General features: G+C 42.1%; 2 protein-coding genes across 3 annotated transcripts in view; both read left to right on the forward strand.

Annotated features, from left to right (window-relative positions):
• The window catches only part of LOC146634712 (NACHT, LRR and PYD domains-containing protein 3-like), a 106,462-nt gene that overhangs the window by 80,449 nt on the left and 3,482 nt on the right, over positions 1-22,531 (forward strand). For both annotated transcript variants that reach the window (XM_085378654.1, XM_085378645.1), the window contains 2 exons: positions 13,638-13,811; positions 19,780-19,953. In XM_085378654.1, the coding sequence (XP_085234780.1) occupies positions 13,638-13,811; positions 19,780-19,953 (348 nt within the window). The remainder of the gene's footprint in view (positions 1-13,637; positions 13,812-19,779; positions 19,954-22,531) is intronic.
• On the forward strand, positions 13,974-16,164 carry LOC146634714 (uncharacterized). The gene is made up of 5 exons (XM_085349795.1): positions 13,974-13,999; positions 14,572-14,702; positions 14,844-15,126; positions 15,683-15,750; positions 15,986-16,164. Exons 1-5 carry the CDS (start codon positions 13,974-13,976, stop codon positions 16,162-16,164), a joined length of 687 nt encoding a protein of 228 aa, XP_085205921.1.

The following is a 22,531-nucleotide window of genomic DNA, read 5'->3' on the forward strand; positions in this document are numbered from 1 at the left end:
AAAGGTAATCAGTCACTGATAACCTATGCCTTTCTAGATCCTGGGAGTTCAGCTTCATTTTGTACTGAAGCGCTCATGAATAGACTGAATCTTTCAGGAAGGAAAACTGGCATTCTTTTGCGGACAATGGGTCAGGAGAAAATGGTCAGTAGCTACGTGGTTTCAGGTTTGGAAGTAGCTGGTTTGGGTTTAGATCATTACTGTGACTTGCCTGACTTATTTACTCAGAAAAGCATGCCTGTTCATCAACGTAATATTCCCCGACAGGAAGATCTCGATAAATGGCCACATTTGCACCATATTAACATACTGGAGATAAATTCCGGGATAGACCTGTTGATCGGGACCAATGTGCCCAAGGCTTTAGAGCCATGGGAGGTTGTTAGAAGTCAAGATGGAGGTCAATGCAGTAAAAACTATGCTGGGTTGGATGGTGAGTGGTCCTCTCAGAGAGGATCCTAAGACTGACGTTTTTGATGTGAGTGTCAATAGGATTTCCGTGGCAAGATTGGATGAGCTGTGGGAACGTCAAATAAAGGCTGATTTTCCAGAATGTATTCAGGATGAGCAGTTGGCTTTGTCTAGTGAAGATCAGCAGTTTATGAAGTCAGTGATGGACTCTGCTAAGTTGGTTGATGGTCATTACACCATTGGTTTACCTTTTAGGTGCAATCAGGTAAACATGCCAAATAATAGGAAGGCTGTAGAACAGCGAGCTATGAGCCTTAAACAGATGTTTGTCAAGGATGATTCCTGGTTGTCAGGGCCAAAGTTTCTTGCTGAACCAGAAATTAATTGGCCAGTGAACCTTGATTTTGGAACGATCTCTTTAAATGAGATTAAATCCAGAGATTAAAATGGCCGTTTTAGTTAATGCTGTTGATGCAAATGAATACAAGAGTGCATTAATCAGGGACATCAAGAAGGCCTACAGAAAGCTGGCTTTGCAGTTACACCCCGACAGAAAGCAAGACGACCCGCAAGCCCTGGACAAGTTCGCAGACTTGGGTGCAGCCTATGAGGTCTTCTCAGATAAGGAGAAAAGGAAACAGTATGACATGTATGGAGAGTACAGGCTCAAAGAGCGTCACCACAGTTTTCACAGCGATGTCTTCTCCAGTTTCTTTGGTGACTTTGGGTTCATGTTTGGTGGCAACCGACAGCAAATGGACAAGAATATTCCCAGAGGAAATGACATAATACTGGACCAGGAGGTTACACTGGAAGAAGTGTGCTCTGTGAACTTTGTGGGTGGTGAACGTGAGTTGAGAGAGGCAGTGGAAGGATGGAATCAGGCACAGCTTCATGAGATGCTGCTGCAAAAGGGCACAAAGTGGATTTTTCATCCTCCTGCTGGTTCCCATCATGGCGCCGTTTGGGAACGTCTCATAAGGTCTGTCAGGAAGGTGTTAAATTCCATTTTGAAAGTGCAGAATTTGGACGAAGAAGGCCTTTGTACAGTTCTTTGTGAGGCAGAGGCTATTGTGAACAGTAGACCAATAACCAAAGCCTCTACTGATCCTAATGATTTGGAGGCCTTGACTCCTAACCATCTGTTGCTGCTTAAGACCAAGCCATTGATACCACCAGGAGTGTTTCAGAAGGGGGACGTGTATGGACGACGTCGATGGAGGCCAGTACAGTACATGTCTGACCTGTTTTGGAAGCGCTGGGTTAAGGAGTACCTGCCCCAGCTTCAAGAGTGTCAAAAGTGGCAGAGAATCGGACGGAACTTCATTCCTGGGGATGTGGTTATCGTTGTCGATGCTTCTGCGCCTCGTAACTCTTGGGTGACTGGAAGGATTGTGGAAGCAATTTCTGACAGTAAAGGACTTGTACGTCGGGTTCGTGTTAAAACAAAGACTGGTTGTTTGGACAGGCCGATCACTAAAGTGTCTTCTACAGGAAACAGAAGAGTCATGAAGATCGACTTTTTTCAAATGTCTATTTGTATTAATGTATATTTGTTTATTTTGCATTAAAATTGTATCTTTGAATGTTTGATAAAGGATTGAGCATGTTTATCAATATGTCTCCTACATGGTAAGTATGATGTAATTATTGCTCTAAAATAATTAGGGGCCGGTATGTAGGAGCCATATGAGTTGTTCTTCTGACTAAGTGGGTTGGTTTAAATGGACTCACTGTATTGGTGCACGGGTGTGGGGCGTGTCTCATGGGTGTGGTAGATGATAAATGTGGTTGCACTCACCTGTTCACGGCACCTGATGTTGATGAGCAGAAAGGTAGGGTGAGCATGAGGCAAAACTTTCTGTTGACCGCAGCTTGAATGATTTTGATGTATTTTAACTGGAACTTGATGGTTTTTGTATATTTGTGCACTAATTGATGCCATAGACCAGGTTGTAAGTTGGCATAGTAGTTAGTGCAGTTATTGGTGAGTTGCAGTTATTTGTTTGTGCAATCTGTGCATTTGTTTAATAGTTAATCCCATGTGCTGATTTGTATATGTGACAGTTGCATGTGGAATAAAAGGAGCAAATGGTACAGAAGTGTGTTTTATGCGTTTATTGTTGTGAGTCATCTGTGTCCTCATGTTTAGCCTGCCGCGGCCATAGGTTGGAGGAGCCACAACAAAGATCTTAATGCAACGCTTTCACGGGAGTCTAGTTACCACAGAGAGGTGATTAACGGACTGGCGTGGAGCATGCGTCAGCGCCAGGTTAAGTAGCTCTTCAGGTAATCACCCCGATGGAGAGCAGGTGTGCCGGAGATGGCCCAGCCCGGGGGTTTTCAGGTTGTTGCAGATTTTTAGTTTAACATTTATGTTCTGTTTTTTTTACTGTTTAAAGTATCAATGCCAAGTGGCTTTTAAACCCCAAAACACGCTGCGCCAAAAACTGGTCCACCCCAAGGATCGGGTCCCCCGACACAAACAGAGTAACATAGTGTACGCTGTTAAGTGCAGGAGGATTGCCAGGATTTATACATCGGGGAAACTAAACGACCTCTGGCTAAGAGGATGGCACAACACAGAAGAGACACCTCGTCAGGCCAGGACTCTGCAGTCTGTTTACACCTACAGGCCAGTGGACACTCTTTCAATGATGAGGATGTAACATCCTGGACAGGGAGGAACGCTGGTTTGAGGGCGGAGTCAAGGAGGCCATTTACGTGAAAAGGGAAAGACCATCTCTGAATCAAGGAGGGGCCTAAGGGTACATCTGTCACCATCTTACAATGCTGTGATTGCAGCCATTCCCCAACTCTCTGTGAATGGGACTCATGGCCATTGATCAGTGGTTGTTGATCAATGGCCATGAGAATTTGCATAATTAAGATTAAGGCACTGACCTCCCAGCCCTTTGTTCCTTCAGTGGGCTGGTTTCAGTCATTATGCAAATGTACTGTTTATAAGACTGGGGAAACCTGCAGTCAGCTGAGACTGAAGACGTCACTTGGATGAGTGACGAAACGTTTCTCCCACTGAAAACGTCCAGATGAACAGAATCAACCTTTTGGGGACTGAAATCAGTGGTAGTCTTCTTGCTATCTTTGACTGCTGATGTTCTCTATAATATCTGCAAAAGATTTAATAGTTTTATTGCAAAGTCTCTGAGGATACTGAATCTTTAGCTGTTCATATTTTTTAATAGCCATTTTGTGTTAAAAGTATTTTTACAAAGCCAAAAATCACTGTTCAGCTTTTGTTATCAGGGCTTGGATGTACACAGTGAAGAGAATGTTAAGATAAGTGTCAAGAGATGTATTCTAAAACACTTCTTCAGCTGAGAATCAGAGAGGAGAAACACACAGTTTTACTTGCAGCAAGGGGAGTCACAGAGCACTCGCACGGGAGTGAGGGCTCCGAGACTCGCACCCTGCCACTGCCCTGGTCTTTATTTATATACATCAATGCGTGCGTTTGTTCATTACATTGGAATGTGGATGTGTATACGTGTGTGTGTGTGTGTGGGGGGGGTCAGAGTGTGACCCCATAAAGACTTCCCTAAACCTGCTTGTCTGGAAGTCCAAACGTTCATCTAAACAAAAGCCACTTAGCCTAAAATAGACATAGTTTATCACAAACAATAAAACAAGGTGCGAAGTGAAGATAAGAGTGTCCAGCTGTCACTATTACTGTGGGAAGAAATTTATAACAAGTCTTGTAGTGAACAACAGCCTAAGTCATCAAAAGGTCAACATGCACTATTCTACCATATACAAACTTATATCATTAAAATATTATACTGACTACTAAGTACAATTTTCTATTGACAATAAGAGAAATGAACGTCTTTGTGTCAGATGTGGTTCCATCACAGGCATTATCAAGTGGGAGTTTTTTTTTTTTTAAATTTTTTATGTGTTTTAATGTTTGTGCAGAGGACCAGAAGGTTGCATTTTAAGTTTTAAAGTTTTTGTTGTATTATTCTGACTCTTTTTGGTTCCTCCACAGAGTGGACCAGCAGAGCTCAGAGGTTCCCAGTGGTCAGTCTGCCCAGCAGCATCAAACACAGCTGGACTCCATATTTATGGTCTGTACATGTACAACAACTACTTTATTATTAATAATAATACATTTATTTTTGGGGGATAAATCATCCTCAAAAACCTCACTTTTTGTGGGGTCCCCCAGGGGTCCATTCTTGGCCCAGTTCTCTTTTCAATTTATATGCTCTCTATGGGTTCAATTTAAAAAAACAAAAAACAAAAAACAAACAAAAAAAACATGGAATCTCATTCCATTGTTATGCAGCTGACTCAAAGACTCAGAGGTGATTGTGTTTGGTCTCTGTGACTACTGCGACTTTGGCCCCTTAGAAATTTCTAAAAATCCTTATGCGAGGAACCTAGGAGTGCTTTTTGACTCTAATGTTTGACAAACAGATTAATGCTGTAATCAAGACCAGTTTCTTTCATCTTCAGCTACTTGCTAAAGTGAAGCCATTTCTCTGTTTTAGAGACTTTGAGAGAGCTATCCATGCTTTCATTTCTTTTTTTTTTTTTTTTTTTTTTTGCCTGTCCCGTTTGGCTCTTTTGCATCAGAATTATTGTCTAAAGGCAAAGAAAGATGCCCAACGGATTTACTTTACCAAATTGACCATCCCAGCCTTGCCATAATGGTCCATTTGATTCACCTTTTATTGTTTATTTTATTTTCACTTGCTGTATACGGGACAGACTTGACTGGGGGAAAGAAGGGGAGAAAGAAAGAGGGAAAGAGAAACAGCTGAGAAGAGGGACGGGGGAGAAGGGCAAAAAACAAAAACCAACAGAATGGGCAGGAAAAAAGAAAAAATGCATATATCGATCACCTGGATCACCTGTTGAGAAAGGAAAAAGAAAACAAGCCGAAGCGAACAAGAGTAATAGAATAAACAACATCACAATGATATATGGGAATATGACAGTAAATACTAAATATTAAACATTATTGTGCAGCACATAAGATCAACAGAACACAGTGTGCTTTGAGGTAGGAGCCAAAAAGGGTGTAGTTTGTGGGTGTGATCACCCGTGTGTACACCTGTGAGCATGGACGCGCTTGTTTTTTTAAAAGGTTCCTTCATGTAATGATCTGCTAGAGGGTGTGGGGGGGCCACAGCCCCGTCCTCCAGGGCATGAAGCAGGTATGGAGGAGATCAAAACTCCAGACATCCAGAGGCCCCCAGAACACAAGAGACCAAGGAAGACTAACAGAGGGGCAGCTGCGCCACTGTCCCAGAAAGAGCTGAGGAGAGTCCCAGATGAGGGTTCACCCAGCAGCCGCGGAGCAGAAGCCAGGGGGAGTTGCAGTGACGCGCCCGTGTGCTCCGCCGGCAGCCAGCTGTGCCCGAGTGACCGAGCCCCAGGCCGAGAGGCTGAGGGCACCCCACCTCCGAAGTGGCCTGAGCGAGCCCCAGGCTCCAGGCCCCGATAAGCGGCCGCCAAGGAGTGAGCCGGCGTGTACCTGGACGCCCATCCCCAGACACAAAGAACCACCAACGCACCGATGTCTGAGGGAGTCCGCCACTGGCATGGGTTAGGGTTAGGGGTTAGGGTTGCTTTCATTTCATCTCGCCTCGACTACTGTAATGGTCTTTACTCTGGTGTTAGTCTGTCGTCACTTAGCCGACTGCAGCTGGTCCAAAACGCTGCATCACGGTTACTAACTGGCACATGCAAGCGAAAACGTATACAGCGGCTTGCAAAAGTATTCGGCCCCCTTAAACTTTCCCACAATCTAGCACATTACAGCCACAAACATGAATCAGTTTTATTGGAATTCCATGTGAAAGACCAACAAAGTGGTGTACACGTGAGAAGTGGAACGAAAATCAGACATGATTCCAAACTTTCTTTACAAATAAATAACTGCAAAGTGGGGTGTGCGTAATTATTCAGCCCCTGAGTCAATACTTTGTAGAACCAGCTTTTGCTGCAGTTCCAGCTGCCAGTCTTTTAGGGTCTGTCTCTACCAGCTTTGCACATCTACAGACTGAATCTTTGCCCATTCTTCTTTGCAAAACATTGCCAGCTCAGTCAGATTAGATGGACAGCGTTTGTGAACAGCAGTTTCAGATCTTGCCACAGATTCTCGATTGGATTTAGATCTGGACTTTGACTGGGCCGTTCTAACACATGGATATGTTTTGTTTTAAACCACTCCATTGTTGCCCTGGCTTTATGTTTAGGGTCGTTGTCCTGCTGGAAGGTGAACCTCCGCCTCAGTCTCAAGTCTTTTGCAGACTCCAAGAGGTTTTCTTCCAAGATCGCCCTGTATTTGGCTCCATCCATCTTCCCATCAACTCTGACCAGCTTCCCTGTCCCTGCTGAAGAGAAGCCCCCCCCCCCCCCCAGAGCATGATGCTGCCACCACCATATTTGACAGTGGGGATGGTGTGTTCAGAGTGATGTGCAGTGTTAGTTTTCCGCCACACATAGCGTTTTGCATTTTGGTCTCATCTGACCAGAGCAGCTTCTTCCACATGTTTGCTGTGTCCCCCAAACTGCAAACGGGACTTCTTATGGTTTTCTGTTAACAATGGCTTTCTTCTTGCCACTCTTCCATAAAGGCCAACTTTGTGCAGTGCTCGACTAATAGTTGTCCTATGGACAGATTCCCCCACCTGAGCTGTAGATCTCTGCAGCTCGTCCAGAGTCACCATGGGCCTCTTGGCTGCATTTCTGATCAGCGCTCTCCTTGTTCGGCCTGTGAGTTTAGGTGGACGGCCTTGTCTTGCTAGGTTTACAGTTGTGCCATACTCCTTCCATTTCTGAATGATGGCTTGAACAGTGCTCCGTGGGATGTTCAAGGCTTGGGAAATCTTTTTGTAGCCTAAGCCTAAATTTCTCAATAACTTTATCCCTGACCTGTCTGCTGTGTTCTTTGGACTTCATGGTGTTGTTGCTCGCAATATTCTCTTAGACAACCTCTGAGGCCGTCACAGAGCAGCTGTGTTTGTACTGACATTAGATTACACACAGGTGCACTCTATTTAGTCATTAGCACTCATCAGGCAACGTCTATGTGCAACTGCTGCACTCAGACCAAAGGGTGCTGAATAATTACACACACCCCACTTTGCAGTTATTTATTTGTAACAAATGATTTTCGTTCCACTTCTCACGTGTGCACCACTTTGTGTTGGTCTTTCATGTGGAAGTCCAATAACATTGATTCATGTTTGTGGCTGTAATGCGACAAAATGTGGGAAAGTTCAAGGGGGCCCAATACTTTTGCAAGCCACTGTATCTCCCATATTGGCATCATTAGACTGGCTGCCAGTTAATTTTAGAACTAATTTTAAGATTTCATGATTTGTTTTTAAGGCATTGCACGGGTTAGCACCCTCATACCTTCCTGATCTTTTAAATTGGTACACTCCTGCAAGATCACTGAGGTCTGCGGATCAATTGCTCCTGGCTGTTCCGAGGAACAGATTAAAGCACAGAGGAGATCAGACCTTTGCTGTGACTCCTCCCAAATTTCAGAACAAACTGCCCCTTCACATCAGGACCTGTCCAACATTGGACACTTTTAAAACCTGTCTGAAAACCCACTTTTACTTCATGGCTTTTCAATCAGAATGAGTTTGTATTACTTTTATTTATCCTACTTCTTACTCAAACCTTAAAATTTTATGATTCTTTTTCTTAACTTTTATCATGTCTCCCTATGTTTTTGTTTTTATTTTTTTTTGATTATCTTAATTGTACAGCACCTTGGTCGACATTTGTTATTTTAAATGTGCTATATAAATAACTTTGACTTTGAAGAGTGTTGTCTCCACTCTTCAAATTTCTGTCCCTGGATAGGGACAAACAAAAAAAGCAACCTTTATTTGTCACATACACAATTATACAGAGTACAACATGTAGTGAAATGCTTGTGTCCGAGCTGCAGATGTAGCTGCGCCATCCCAGGGCTTGGTTTTTTAGCATGGGGGGTCTAGCCAGGACCCTTACTGGATACCAGGTGGGAATTGAACTTGCAACTCCCACTCCAAACGTGTATAGTCTTGTCTGTGAAGGTTCTCAGTCATCCAGGTCATCGTAGTCTAAGGAGCTTGGAAAGAAAAGCGTCTGGACTTCTTTAGGTTGCTTGACGTTCCACCTCTTATCCGAGAAGCTTCTTCAGTTCTAGGGTCAAATGGTGGAGAGTCCCAGGTTTAAACCCCGTGGGAGTAACCCCCCAAAGACGCACAATGGACCCCCTGATGATCCTCTACCTCACATGAGCCAAGGTGTGAAACTGGGTGTGGGTCACAATCAGCCAGGGTTTCGGGTGAGTTCATTGTGAAACCTGGCCCCACCCTATCATGTGATTTCCTGAGGTCAGATGGCCCAGGATGTGAGTGGGCGTTAAGGCGTCTGGGGAGGGATCTCAAAACTGGATTATAGATGGCAGACAGTTGGTGTCGTAAACCCCCGCCTCTGTTCAAAGATGGTCGCTCACAGTGGACATAGATGCTTCTTTCACTCCTCTTTCAAACCATCTGTCCTCTCTGTCCAAAATGTGAACATTGGCGTCCTCAAGAGTGACCTTTGACCTTTAGATGCAGAGTAGTCTTACCACTACACTATCCAGCTGCTAATGAAAATATTATATTAGGAGATATTATCGCAAGTTAATACATTTATGGAAGGCTCCCAAGCTTGAGGTTCATGGGGTACATCTCAAGGAATCAATTTTCTCATTTAACGACATGATTAAAAAATGACAGAACTGAATATTTTTCAAATCTTATAGCTTCAAAAAAGAACAATCCTAAAGTGTTGTTTGATACAATTATGAATATTGTCTTTCTCCTCATGTACCAATCTATACTAAATCTGATTGTAATTCATTTTTGAACAATTTTTGTAAATAAGGTCATTTCTGTCAGGTCTAATATTTCTCCATCATCCTCTCAGTACCACACTTGCACTTTGCTTACCTCTGATACCTGGTCCTCTTTTGCTTTTTTTTAAACAAGCTATCGTTGAGCCAGTTTTACAGACACCAAATTTGGATCCATCTCTTCCAAACAGTGACAAGCAATATCAAAATTGACCGTTTGTGTCTAAACTCTTGGAAAAAACGGTAGCAAAACAACTTAACATTGTTTTTCTCCAAAAAGTTGTGGACTTTTCCCGCTCTGGTTTCTGCAAATTGCACTCCACTGAAACCACTTGACTTACAGTGTCTAGTGACATTTTGATTGCAGGAGACTCTGGAGAGTACACAGTTCTATCTGAGAGATCTTTTTACTGTCTGTATGAATCAAGTTGTCTGAAACATTAGTTCTGCCTTGTGGGGTACCTCAAGGATCTATTTTCGGTCTGATTCTCTTTTTGCTTTATATTCTCCCTCTAGGCCAAATTATCGGACGTTACAATAATATTTCTTATCAGCATTGGTCTCAGCATTTCTCTATGCTGATAACATTCAGTTATACGGTTCTTTCAAAGCTTCTGAGTTTTATAAATTGTCTTGTTTAAGTAATTGTTTGTCAGAAATTAAACAATGATTAAATTACAACTTTCTCTAGTTAAATACAGATAAAACAGAAACTTTGATTATTGTTCCCGATCACGTTTTCAGTAATTAAGCAGCCTATCAGTTTTTTAGGCCCTTCAGTTCAGTTGAGTCTCAGAAACATGGGTCTCATAGTTGACAGTTCAGTGTCTCTTGAGAAACTCTCAAAGCAACTGGTTCGAAAATGTTTTTTATCATCTAAGAAACATTTCTAAACTCAGACTATTGGTGTCAAAGACAGAGCTTGAACATGATAATGCATGCTTTTATTTCTTCTCGCTTGGATTTTTTTTTTTTTTTTTTTTTTTTTTACTTAAACAAATCAGCTCTGGATCGCCTTCAATCTGTACAGAATGCTGGGGCAAGAATTTTAACTGGCACAAACAAGAGGTCACACATTACTCCAGTTTGTGTTTCTCTTCATTGGTTGCCAGTAAATTTTAGGGTTCATTGTAAAATTTTAGTCTGTACTTATAGAGCTCTACATGGTGAAGCTCACCAGTATATCTCTGATCTGTTGAAACCTTATGCTTCTTCCCAAGCACTTTGGTCTTTAGGTCAGAACTCACTGTTGGTCCCACATACTAGGTTCAAAACACGTGGAGATCAGGCTTTTCAGGCACTGGCACCAAGGCTCTGGAATTCTCTTTACACTGTCTCCATCTACACTGACTCCATTCACTCTTTTAAAAAGCAGCTGAGTATATTTCTATTCAAACAAACTTTTAATTAATTTTTCTCATTGTTTTATATTTTTATTTTATTTATATTTCTGGTTTTATTGTGAAGCACTTTGTGATTTGTATCTGTGAAAAGTGCTATATTAATAAATTTTGCTTTCTTACTAACTTAATTAAACTGATTCCCAGAAAGATACCTCATCCTATGTTTTACTTTTCTCTCTTGTGTGAGAATACCTTTTGGGTCATTCATAAAAATATCTTGTTCCAGATACTGGAGGACAAAATCATCACTTTTGTGAAGAACGAGTTGAAGAAGATCCAGACAGATCTAAATCCAGATGATCTACAGTGTTTTAAGATTCAGTGTGAGGATGTATTACAGAGGGTGGATGAAGAACAGAGTAAGAGCAGCAGAGACGCATTTGTGACTATTACAGTGGACTTCCTGAAGAGAATGAAGCAGAATAAGTTCGCTGAACTTTTGCTGAGAAGTGAGAGTTTTCCCCATTTATTTTACTTAAACAAAGTCTAAATAAAAAGAAAATACATTCAAAATACTCCATGTCACAGGTGTTGAACTCCAGGCCTCGAGGGCTGGTGTCCTGCAGGTTTTAAATGTGTCCTTGATCCAACACAGCTGATTCAAATGGCAAAATGACCGCCTCAACATGTCCCGAAGTTCTCCAGATGCCAGCTAATGAACTTATCATTTGATTCAGGTGTGTTGACCCAGGGTGAGATCTAAAACCTGCAAGACACCGGCCCTCAAGGCCTGGAGTTTGACACCCCTGCTCTATGTGCTGATAAATCCTTGAGGTGTGTGTGTGTGTGTGTGTGTGTGTGTGTGTCACTCAGGAACTTGCACTAGGAACTTGCAGTGGCATCAGCATGAATTCAAATCTGCACTGAAGAAGAAGTTCCAGTGTGTATTTGAGGGGATCGCTAAAGCAGGAAACCCAACCCTCCTGAATCAGATCTACACAGAGCTCTACATCACAGAGGGAGGGACTGCAGAGGTCAATGATGAACATGAGGTCAGACAGATTGAAACAGCATCCAGGGAACCAGACAATCTAGAAGCAATAATCAGACAAGAAGACATCTTTAAAGCCTCACCTGGAAGAGATGAACCAATCAGAACAGTGCTGACAAAAGGAGTGGCTGGCATTGGGAAAACAGTTTTAACACAGAAGTTCACCCTGGACTGGGCTGAAGACAAAGCCAACCAGGACATCCAGTTCATATTTCCATTCACTTTCAGAGAGCTGAATGTGCTGAAAGAGGAAAAGTTCAGCTTGGTGGGACTTGTTCATCACTTCTTTACTGAAACCAAAGAAGCAGGAATCTGCAGCTTTGAAGACTTCCAGGTTGTGTTCATCTTTGATGGTCTGGATGAGTGTCGACTTCCTCTGGACTTCCACAAAACTACAATCCTAACTGACCCTAGAAAGTCCACCTCAGTGGATGTGCTGCTGATAAACCTCATCAGGGGGAAACTGCTTCCCTCTGCTCGCCTCTGGATAACCACACGACCTGCAGCAGCCAATCAGATCCCTCCTAACTTTGTTGGCAAGTTGACAGAGGTCAGAGGGTTCACTGACCCACAGAAGGTGGAGTACTTCAGAAAGAGATTCAGAGATAAGGAGCAGATCAGCAGGATCATCTCCCACATCAAGACATCACGAAGCCTCCACATCATGTGCCACATCCCAGTCTTCTGCTGGATCACTGCTACAGTTCTGGAGGATGTGCTGGAAACCAGAGAGGGAGGACAGCTGCCCAAGACCCTGACTGAGATGTACATCCACTTCCTGGTGGTTCAGGCCAAAGTGAAGAAGGTCAAGTATGATGGAGGAGCTGAGACAGATCCACACTGGAGTCCAGAGAGCAGGAAGATGATTGAGTCTCTGGGAAAACTGGCTTTTGATCAGCTGCAGAAAGGAAACCTGATCTTCTATGAATCAGACCTGACAGAGTGTGGCATCGATATCAGAGCAGCCTCGGTGTACTCAGGAGTGTTCACACAGATCTTTAAAGAGGAGAGAGGACTGTACCAGGACAAGGTGTTCTGCTTCATCCATCTGAGTGTTCAGGAGTTTCTGGCTGCTCTTCATGTCCATCTGACCTTCATCAACTCTGCACTCAATCTGCTGGAAGAACAACAAACCTCCCAGAAGTCTGAAACAGGAGAATCTGCAGAGAAACACTTCTACCAGAGTGCTGTGGACAAGGCCTTACAGAGTCCAAATGGGCACTTGGACTTGTTCCTCCGCTTCCTCCTGGGTCTTTCACTCCAGACCAGTGAGACTCTCCTACGAGGTCTGCTGACACAGACAGGAAGTAGCTCACAGACCAATAAGAAAACAGTCCAGTACATCAAGAAGAAGCTCAGTGAGAATCTGTCTGCAGAGAAAAGCATCAATCTGTTCCACTGTCTGAATGAACTGAATGATCGCTCTTTAGTGGAGGAGATCCAACAGTCCCTGAGATCAGGAAGTCTCTCCACAGATAAACTGTCTCCTGCTCAGTGGTCAGCTCTGGTCTTCATCTTACTGTCATCAGAAAAAGATCTGGATGTGTTTGACCTGAAGAAATACTCTGCTTCAGAGGAGGCTCTTGTGAAGCTGCTGCCAGTGGTCAAAGCCTCCAACAAAGCTTCGTATGTATGCATCTATGCACACTATTATTGTTGCAATATTTATGCAATGTATGGTTTATTGGCAGCAGGAATTCTTAGCATTTATAAAACATTATGAATGCCTGTGTAATTGGGTATTGATCTATAATGACTAGAAGTACTAGCTCCCAACTTGTTTCACAGATACAGAGGTGTAACTGCTGTTTCAAACCAAATTCCTTTTTTTCTTTTTTTCCTTGTTTGAATTATAAGTTGTATTTTTATTTATGAAGTAGACATTGAATTATATTTTTTATTATGGTAAGTTGAAAATGACTGATTCAATTTGATCACAAATGTAATTAATTTTCAGACTGTCTTCCTGTAACATCACAAGAAGAAGCTGTGATGCTCTGTGCTCAGTTTTCATCTCTAAATCTTTTAAACTGAGAGAACTGGACCTGAGTAACAATGACCTGCACGACTCAGGAGTAAAGCTGTTGTCTGCTGGATTGAAGAGTCCAAAATGTCCCCTGGAAACTATCAGGTCAGCATGAAAGCTTTTTTTCATTCATTTATATTCATAATCTGGATTATACTATTGATCAAACAAAAACATTCTATTCTAAATTGATCTTTTATTCTGAATTACTACTTTTATTTATTCCTTTTTATATCCATTAAAAAAAGTCATCAAGCACAATCCTGCATGTATATGCTGCTATTTGAGGACTGGTCTGTTGAGAGATTTCACTTAGTAGGTCCTGAGTTCAATTCCACCACCTTGCTTTGTCCTTTCTGTGTGGAGTTTGAATGTTCTGCCTGTTTTGCGAGGGTTCTCTGCGGATACTCTGGCTTCCTCCCAACAGTCCAAAGACATGCAATTAGTGGGGTCAGGTTAACTGATCATTCTACATTGCCCACAGGTGTGAATGTAACGGTGTGTTCACACCGAACGCAATAGAGGCGGCAAGAGCGTCAGGTTTACATGTAAAGTCAATGGAAAAGTACGATGACACGCGTTTGTGGGTCCCGCGAAAATTCGGAAGCAGATTTGTGTCGCGAAAACGCGTGACACACGCGTCAGTGTACCGCATCTGCCGCGTTTGACTCGCGAAAAAAACCACGCTCGTCAGTTTTTGTGTTGCACTTTGTGCATACGTGCGTTTCGCGTCTACCGCTCGAGTTGGAAAAATCTGAACTCCAGCGTCAAATCGCGCCGCGACAACCAATCAGGAGCCTGGTGACGTGGCTCTGACCTAGGTCAAAGGGGCAGATCCAGCCAAAGCCCTTCATTCTTCATTCAGTTTGGAGGAAAAGCTCATCAGTGCCGTGGCTAATCATCCAGAGCTATATGATGCTAGCTGCTACTTCTACCGAGACAGGAATAAAAAGGACCGAGCTTGGAGGCACATAAGTGAGGAGATCGGGCAACCTGGTAAGTTCATTCATTCTTCTTTTTAATTTTCAGACTGACCCGATGAAGCCGCGCAAAAGCTAGCAAGCCCGCGTACTGTCCCGCTATTTTCCCACTGATGTACAAATACCTTTCCGCTAACCAGATAATTCGTTTATTCAGAGGACATCTGCAGGAGAAAGTGGAAGAGCCTCAGGGACACGTATAATAAGGAGAAGAGGATGGAGAAGGAGAAGAGGAGTGGGTCTGCAGCAGGTTCGGGGAGGAGATGGAAGTTCTTCGCGGTCATGGGGTTTCTGGACCACTTCCTCACCCCGCAGGAGACAACTTGCAATATGGTGCGGACCGTGGAGAACTCCCCCCCCCCCCCCCCCCCCCCAAACCAGGGACAGCCCGAAGAGGCAGCAGGGGAGTTTGTCAGAAGGTATATTTACAATGAATTAATGTAGGCAGTTAATTTATGCGTGTTGTCATATAGGAATATATTGTGTTTATTAATAAACAGCACACAGTGGTCCCGCTGTTCATCCGTCACCGCCTCGCCTTTTCGCTGATTTTTATTTATTTTTTTTTTTTGCACCGTACAGCTTTCAACAATGCGCATTGCATTCTGCAACCCAATTGACAAATCTCCTCCGTGTCGTGTCTCCTGTGCTTGCCAAACTTATCATGTTTGGTTTTGATAACCATCACGTCCAATAGAAAAAAAACAGCACAAAGACACTCATAACTATGACCCTCATTCGGAAATACACACCTGCACCGCGAGGGAAAAAGGCGCACAAAAGTGGCGCCGCAGACGGAGAAAAAGCGCGGCATAATACTTTTACGTTTTAAAATCGACAAAGGTTTGCACTTTGAGAATCAACTTGTGAGAACTGTGACTACTGTTCATGTGCTGCAATAAATGAGAGACCACTGGATATAATTTCTCTATGACTATTGTCTTCAACTTGTTAACATTTAATATTGTCTTGATAGAGTAACTGATTATGCAGCAGAGCATCCCCTGTTGCTTCTCCTGGCTCCCCAGTCCCTGGTCCCTCAGCTCCTGCTGCTGCACCCACAGGTACGTACAGCAGCACTGATAGCTTTCTACTTGCTTGGATTCCCTTGTGATCACCTTTACTAAATATCTACAACCAATCTGTTTATATCCCCTTTTTTTTGTTGTTGTTGTTGTTGTTGTTGTTGTTGTTGTTGTTGTTGTTGTTGTTGTTGTTTTTTTTCTTTTCAATTTTGAAAATAAAAATCTAGTAGCAGCCTTCTCATTACTTTGTGTTGTTTTGTGCTGTGTTTTACAGGCCCACAGAGGAGGACAGCTCGAAGGCGGGCGAGGGACGGGTCCCAGGACGGTCCATCGGCGGTGGAGCTGGCCATCCTGGAGTCCCTAAAGAGGCCACGCCAGTCTCCAAAGGAGCATTTCCTCCTCAGCCTTGTTCCTGCTCTGGAGAGCATGCCGCCTCAGACGGAGAATTCGTGAAATTTCAAATTTATAAATCAGTTTTTGAAAACAGCACAGCTGTGCTAAATTTGGAAACATTGGACCCTAATGATCAGTAGTTTTCTGATGAGGCAGCAGCTCTCCAGGGCAGAAACAATGTTATTTTTCTCCTCCTTCTCCCTGAGGCTCTTCCACTCCAAGCTGGGTCCTTTTTATTCCTGTCTCTCTGTAAATAGTTAAATTATATTATTATTATTTACGTTTAATGTTTTTGTTAGTGAATCTATATATTTTTTTCCAATAAACATTTGTAATGACTTATGTCTGTGTTCTACTACACAGCAAATGTTGACACACAACTTGACACAAGTAGAATTTATTTCATATTATACTAATGAAAAAATATACCAATACAGTGGGATGCAAAAGTTTGGGCAACATTGTGAAAAGTAATTATTTTCCTGTACAAATCGTTGGTTGTCACAATAAAAATTGTCAGTTAAATACATCATACAGGAGACACACAGTGATATTTGAGAAGTGAAATGCAGTTCACTGGATTTACAGAAAGTGTGCAATAACTGTGTAAACCAAATCAAGCAGGTGCATAAATTGGCAACACAAAAAAAAGAGAAATGAAATAAATATTTAGTGTATATCAATGAGTGTGTCTCCTATATGATATATGCAAGTGACATTTTTCATTGTAACAGCGATTCATACAGGAAAATGATGACTATTAACAAGGTTGCCCAAACTTTTGCATCACACTGTATATAGGAACATAGTGAAGACAAGTTACTTAAGAGAGTAAAAAGACCGGTGAAGGCACAGCCATGAAATCATCCACTAGACAGTCCCAGATGGCTGTCGCTACCTGGGGGATAATCTGGCACACCGTGGACACACCAACTCGAAAACTGAATGCGATGGTCCTGACGGAGTCCCCGGTAGCAAGGAACCTGGACAAAATTGTTTAAAATTAGTATTATGTGTACTGCAGTTACAAAATACATTATTCAAATTCCAAAACACTTTGGTGATGTCAGATTTAAATTACAAAACATAAATCTTACATAAAACATTTTGTAATTATAAGGATAATTACAAAATGTATATTGTGTCATAGCTGCAGTGGCAGACGTGTGGAGGTTGTGCAAGAGGACCCAAAATGCAGGCACAGCTGAAATGTGAGTGAGCTTTATTCAGGAGGCAGAGTATAAACGCAGGCGGAGAGGGCATGAACAGAAACTAAGGATTACCTAGACTGGCGAAGCTAACAAAACAGACCTGAAACCTTACACGTACTGAGGAAACACAGACGGACCAGTGACGAGCACAAGAGGACACACACTATAAATACACACAGAGGGAGACGCGGAAGGGCAAATAAGAGGGAAGCACGGCTGAACCTAATTGACATGACGAGACAGGGAGTACACAAACTGAATACACTGACATAAGACACGGACCTTCACAATAAAACAGAAATATACACTGACGGAACTCAGAAACACAACATTGACAGAACAGAGGGAACACAAGGGCAGGGATGACTAAACACTAAACCGAGGAAGAACAGAACGCAAAACCAAAGAACTAGAAAACCACAACCAGGGTACTAGTAATAATAATAACAAATACAGAACGCTGGGTCAAATGACCCAAGACAATGACAGAATGGTTGTTTGTCTCTATGTGTGTTAGCTCTGTGAGAGACTGGTGAGCTGTCCAGGGTGTACCCCGCCTCTCGCCCTATGGCAGCTGGGATAGGCTCCAGCGCCCCCCGCGACCTCTGAAAAGGACTAGCAGAAGATAATGGACCTTTGATTTAATGGGAAGAGCTAGTTTAAAAGAGAAGTCAAGGTACACTGTGAGATAACAGCAAAGGCTAAAAGGAAGTACATAGCATGGTTTCTCCAAATTATACTTTTATCTTGTCCAATAAGTCAAAACTATTTACTTCCATCAACAAAACTTTCCAGTATGATTCCTTTTCTGTATTCTGTAGGTTTTTAGAAAGTATGTTTATATTGAAGTTTGAGTTATGTATGGTAATACTTACACCCTGGTAAAAATTCATCATTTCTGATTGAATAAATGATGAGAATTTTAAACAGCTCTTCATTCATCCATTTTGACTTCCTTAAATTGAAAAAAAAAATTAAATAAATAATACATAAGTAACTTTGTAAACCTAAATAAAGAAAAGGAATTAATAAAATGGCAGTGGCAATTTTGTTTCTATTGCACATTCCATTACATGTAAACCTGATGTTTTTAATATGGAAAATAAAAACATGACCTGTGTGTTGACAAAACCTTAAGGCAGTGAAAAAAATCAACAGTACCTATCAGTTTTAAGAATGGATAAAAAATTTTGGGGTCTGTTTTTGAATATATACTCATTCAGATACATTCAGTAACACAAACAAATTGCTCTGAAAGGTAAAAAAAAATGCAAAAAGGAAGGCACTAAATATAATAAAGGAAACATTTTCTATATCTGATCCTGTGGCAGTGAAGTTGAAACAGAAAAAGTGCTCTACTGTCTGCTGCAGAATTTAGTCCGGTTTATCTGTTTATGATACATAGGCCATTGGTTATGGTTAATTGCTATGTGTCAGTTTATGCAGGAATCCAAGCATATATATTGGTTACTCCTTTCATCTCTTTTGTCCCCACTTGAGAATCAAAATGTATTTACCTCAGGTGCATTGGTGCCACAAAGCCATTTTGCATGTTCTCCCTGTTCCTGTGTGGATTCTCTCCAGCTACTCTTGTCATGTGATGATTGGAAATTGGCTGTAGGTGTAAATGGTGGCATGAATTAATGTCTTACTGTGTAAGTCCTTTGATACAGCGGGGAGATTTTGAGGTGCACCCCTGCCAAATAATACCTGGGAAAGACTACTGTTACCATGTCATCTTGATTCGAAAAGCAGTTACGAAAATGGATCGATCAATAGAGTACACAATTACAGCTTTCCCACAGATGTTTTGTTATGGTGGGGAAGCTTTAATAAGTTACGTGCTGTAAACTTTGGCTCTCACTGTGTTATTGTATCACTTCCTGTTACAACACACAGTGGTCTTTTGTATAGCTTAAACCTTTCAGCTCAGTTGATTTCAAACTTTTACATAGTGACTTATTTTATACTGTAATCTACATGTGCTTTTCAGAGCACACTTTCTCTTGAATCACCTGCAAATTAAATTCTTAGTATGTCACTAGCAGTATGGTCTGTGGTTCTTGAACTGTGTCACCACCGCTTTCCTGCTCAGTGTCAAATGTTTTTTTGTTCATCTGTGTCTCTCAACACTGAAGGTACTTTACTGTCCTGAAAATATTCCCGAAAAAGTAGGACGTGTAGCCTAAAACAGAAACTTCTGATAAACCACCAAACAATTCAATTGTCCCTGTTCTGTGACACACCTGCCAAGCAGAAAAAAATATAATAAATAAAAAAAATCTGGTTACTCAATCTGTCCTCAGAAATGAATGTAGACATTCCAGTTTCTACAGTATTTCTGGGGCCAGAGCAGCTGGCATGGAAACAAATTTGAAACTAACATTGGCTTCCTATATAATTAAGAGTCTCTGGGGAAAACCTGGTCAAAATCTTTTTTTGTTGTTGTTTTGTGTGTCTGCAGTCTGTCAGGCTGTCTGATCACAGAGGAAGGCTGTACTTTTCTGGCCTCAGCTCTGAGCTCCAACCCTTCCCATCTGAGAGAGCTGGACCTGAGCTACAATCATCCGGGAGACTCAGGAATGAAGCTGCTCTTGGCTGGACTGAAGGATCCAGGCTGGAGACTGGACACTCTCAGGTATGGAGAGGATGTCTGATAGAGGAGGAAGAGCTGGAAACATTTCCTTTAAATAATTTAATTCTTTAATTGATGTTTATTTAATGTAGAAGTGACATAAACAATCGCACAGGAAACTTCTATCTGTTGAACTGTTTCTCCTTCTTTCACCTCTTTCACTCATTGTGTTTATACACCTTTCTGCATTTAATCATGAGGTCTTATTATTCTCCGGCTCTCTTCCACTGTCTGCCTTTTGATCTGTCTTCCTCCCCTCACCATTACTGGTTGTGGCAGATAGCTGCCTTTCTCTGGATCTGCCAGAGGTTTCTTCCTGTTAAAAGTTGGTTATTTCTTTCTTCTCCATTGTGACCAAAGTGCTTGCTTATAGGAGGTAATATGATTATTTGGAGTCTTTACCTTACACTAAAAAGGGCCTTGAAGATACTGTTGGTGTGATTTGGCACTATATAAATACAATTAAATTCAAATTGAATATTTATGAGTTATTTATCGATGAGTACACAAAAAAAGTACACAAAATTGCCTTTTGCCACCATCGTACATGTACACTGATTTTAAATGTTTTTTCACTTTGACTTTGATTCATATAAATCTCTATACAGGGAGTGCAGAATTATTAGGCGAGTTGTATTTTTGAGGAATAATGTTATTACTGAACAACAACCATGTTCTCAATGAACCAAAAAAACTCATTAATATCAAAGCTGAATGTTTTTGGAAGTAGTTTTTAGTTTGTTTTCAGTTTTAGCTATTTTAGGGGGATATCTGTGTGTGCAGGTGACTATTACTGTGCATAATTATTAGGCAACTTAACAAAAAACAAATATATACCCATTTCAATTATTTATTTTTACCAGTGAAACCAATATAACATCTCCACATTCACAAATATACATTTCTGACATTCAAAAACAAAACAAAAACAAATCAGCGACCAATATAGCACCTTTCTTTGCAAGGACACTCAAAAGCCTGCCATCCATGGATTCTGTCAGTGTTTTGATCTGTTCACCATCAACATTGCGTGCAGCAGCAACCACAGCCTCCCAGACACTGTTCAGAGAGGTGTACTGTTTTCCCTCCTTGTAAATCTCACATTTGATGATGGACCACAGGTTCTCAATGGGGTTCAGATCAGGTGAACAAGGAGGCCATGTCATTAGTTTTTCTTCTTTTATACCCTTTCTTGCCAGCCACGCTGTGGAGTACTTGGACGCGTGTGATGGAGCATTGTCCTGCATGAACATCATGTTTTTCTTGAAGGATGCAGACTTCTTCCTGTACCACTGCTTGAAGAAGGTGTCTTCCAGAAACTGGCAGTAGGACTGGGAGTTGAGCTTGACTCCATCCTCAACCCGAAAAGGCCCCACAAGCTCATCTTTGATGATACCAGCCCAAACCAGTACTCCACCTCCACCTTGCTGGCGTCTGAGTTGGACTGGAGCTCTCTGCCCTTTACCAATCCAGCCACGGGCCCATCCATCTGGCCCATCAAGACTCACTCTCATTTCATCAGTCCATAAAACCTTAGAAAAACCAGTCTTGAGATATTTCTTGGCCCAGTCTTGACGTTTCAGCTTGTGTGTCTTGTTCAGTGGTGGTCGTCTTTCAGCCTTTCTTACCTTGGCCATGTCTCTGAGTATTGCACACCTTGTGCTTTTGGGCACTCCAGTGATGTTGCAGCTCTGAAATATGGCCAAACTGGTGGCAAGTGGCATCTTGGCAGCTGCACGCTTGACTTTTCTCAGTTCATGGGCAGTTATTTTGCGCCTTGGTTTTTCCACACGCTTCTTGCGACCCTGTTGACTATTTTGAATGAAACGCTTGATTGTTCGATGATCACGCTTCAGAAGCTTTGCAATTTGAGACTGCTGCATCCCTCTGCAAGATATCTCACTATTTTTGACTTTTCTGAGCCTGTCAAGTCCTTCTTTTGACCCATTTTGCCAAAGGAAAGGACGTTGCCTAATAATTATGCACACCTGATATAGGGTGTTGATGTCATTAGACCACACCCCTTCTCATTACAGAGATGCACATCACCTAATATGCTTAATTGGTAGTAGGCTTTCGAGCCTAAACAGCTTGGAGTAAGACAACATGCATGAAGAGGATGATGTGGACAAAATACTCATTTGCCTAATAATTCTGCACTCCCTGTATAGCCACAGGTCCAGAACATAAACAATATTGTGAAAAGCATTTAATTACCCCTCCAAATCAGTAAATTCAGGTGTCATAATCACTGTCATGGTCACAGGTAGATAACATCAAGCATCTAGGCATGAAGACTACTTCTACTAACATTTGTGGTTGGTCTCAGGAGTTCAGTGAATCCCAGTGTGGTATGGATACAAGTTCAGCTGTACAATTTCCACACTAAGAAATATTAAAAAGTCAGCTGTCATTGGAATTGCAATAGAGCGGAGGTGACTGGTAATAATAGGACCTCAGCCATGAAGTAGTAGTCCACTTAAACTCACAGAGTTGTCCCAATGAATGCTGAGGTGTAGTGCACAGTGTTAAGTTTGGTTGGTGGGTGGGGGGTTATGTTCTTCGGGAGCTGGGCGCCGCC

The sequence above is a fragment of the Diplotaxodon limnothrissa genome, linkage group LG3, assembly GCF_057381915.1.
Source record: "Diplotaxodon limnothrissa isolate DT_005_m linkage group LG3, D_limnothrissa_male_GT1.1, whole genome shotgun sequence".
NCBI classification, from domain to species: domain Eukaryota; kingdom Metazoa; phylum Chordata; class Actinopteri; order Cichliformes; family Cichlidae; genus Diplotaxodon; species Diplotaxodon limnothrissa.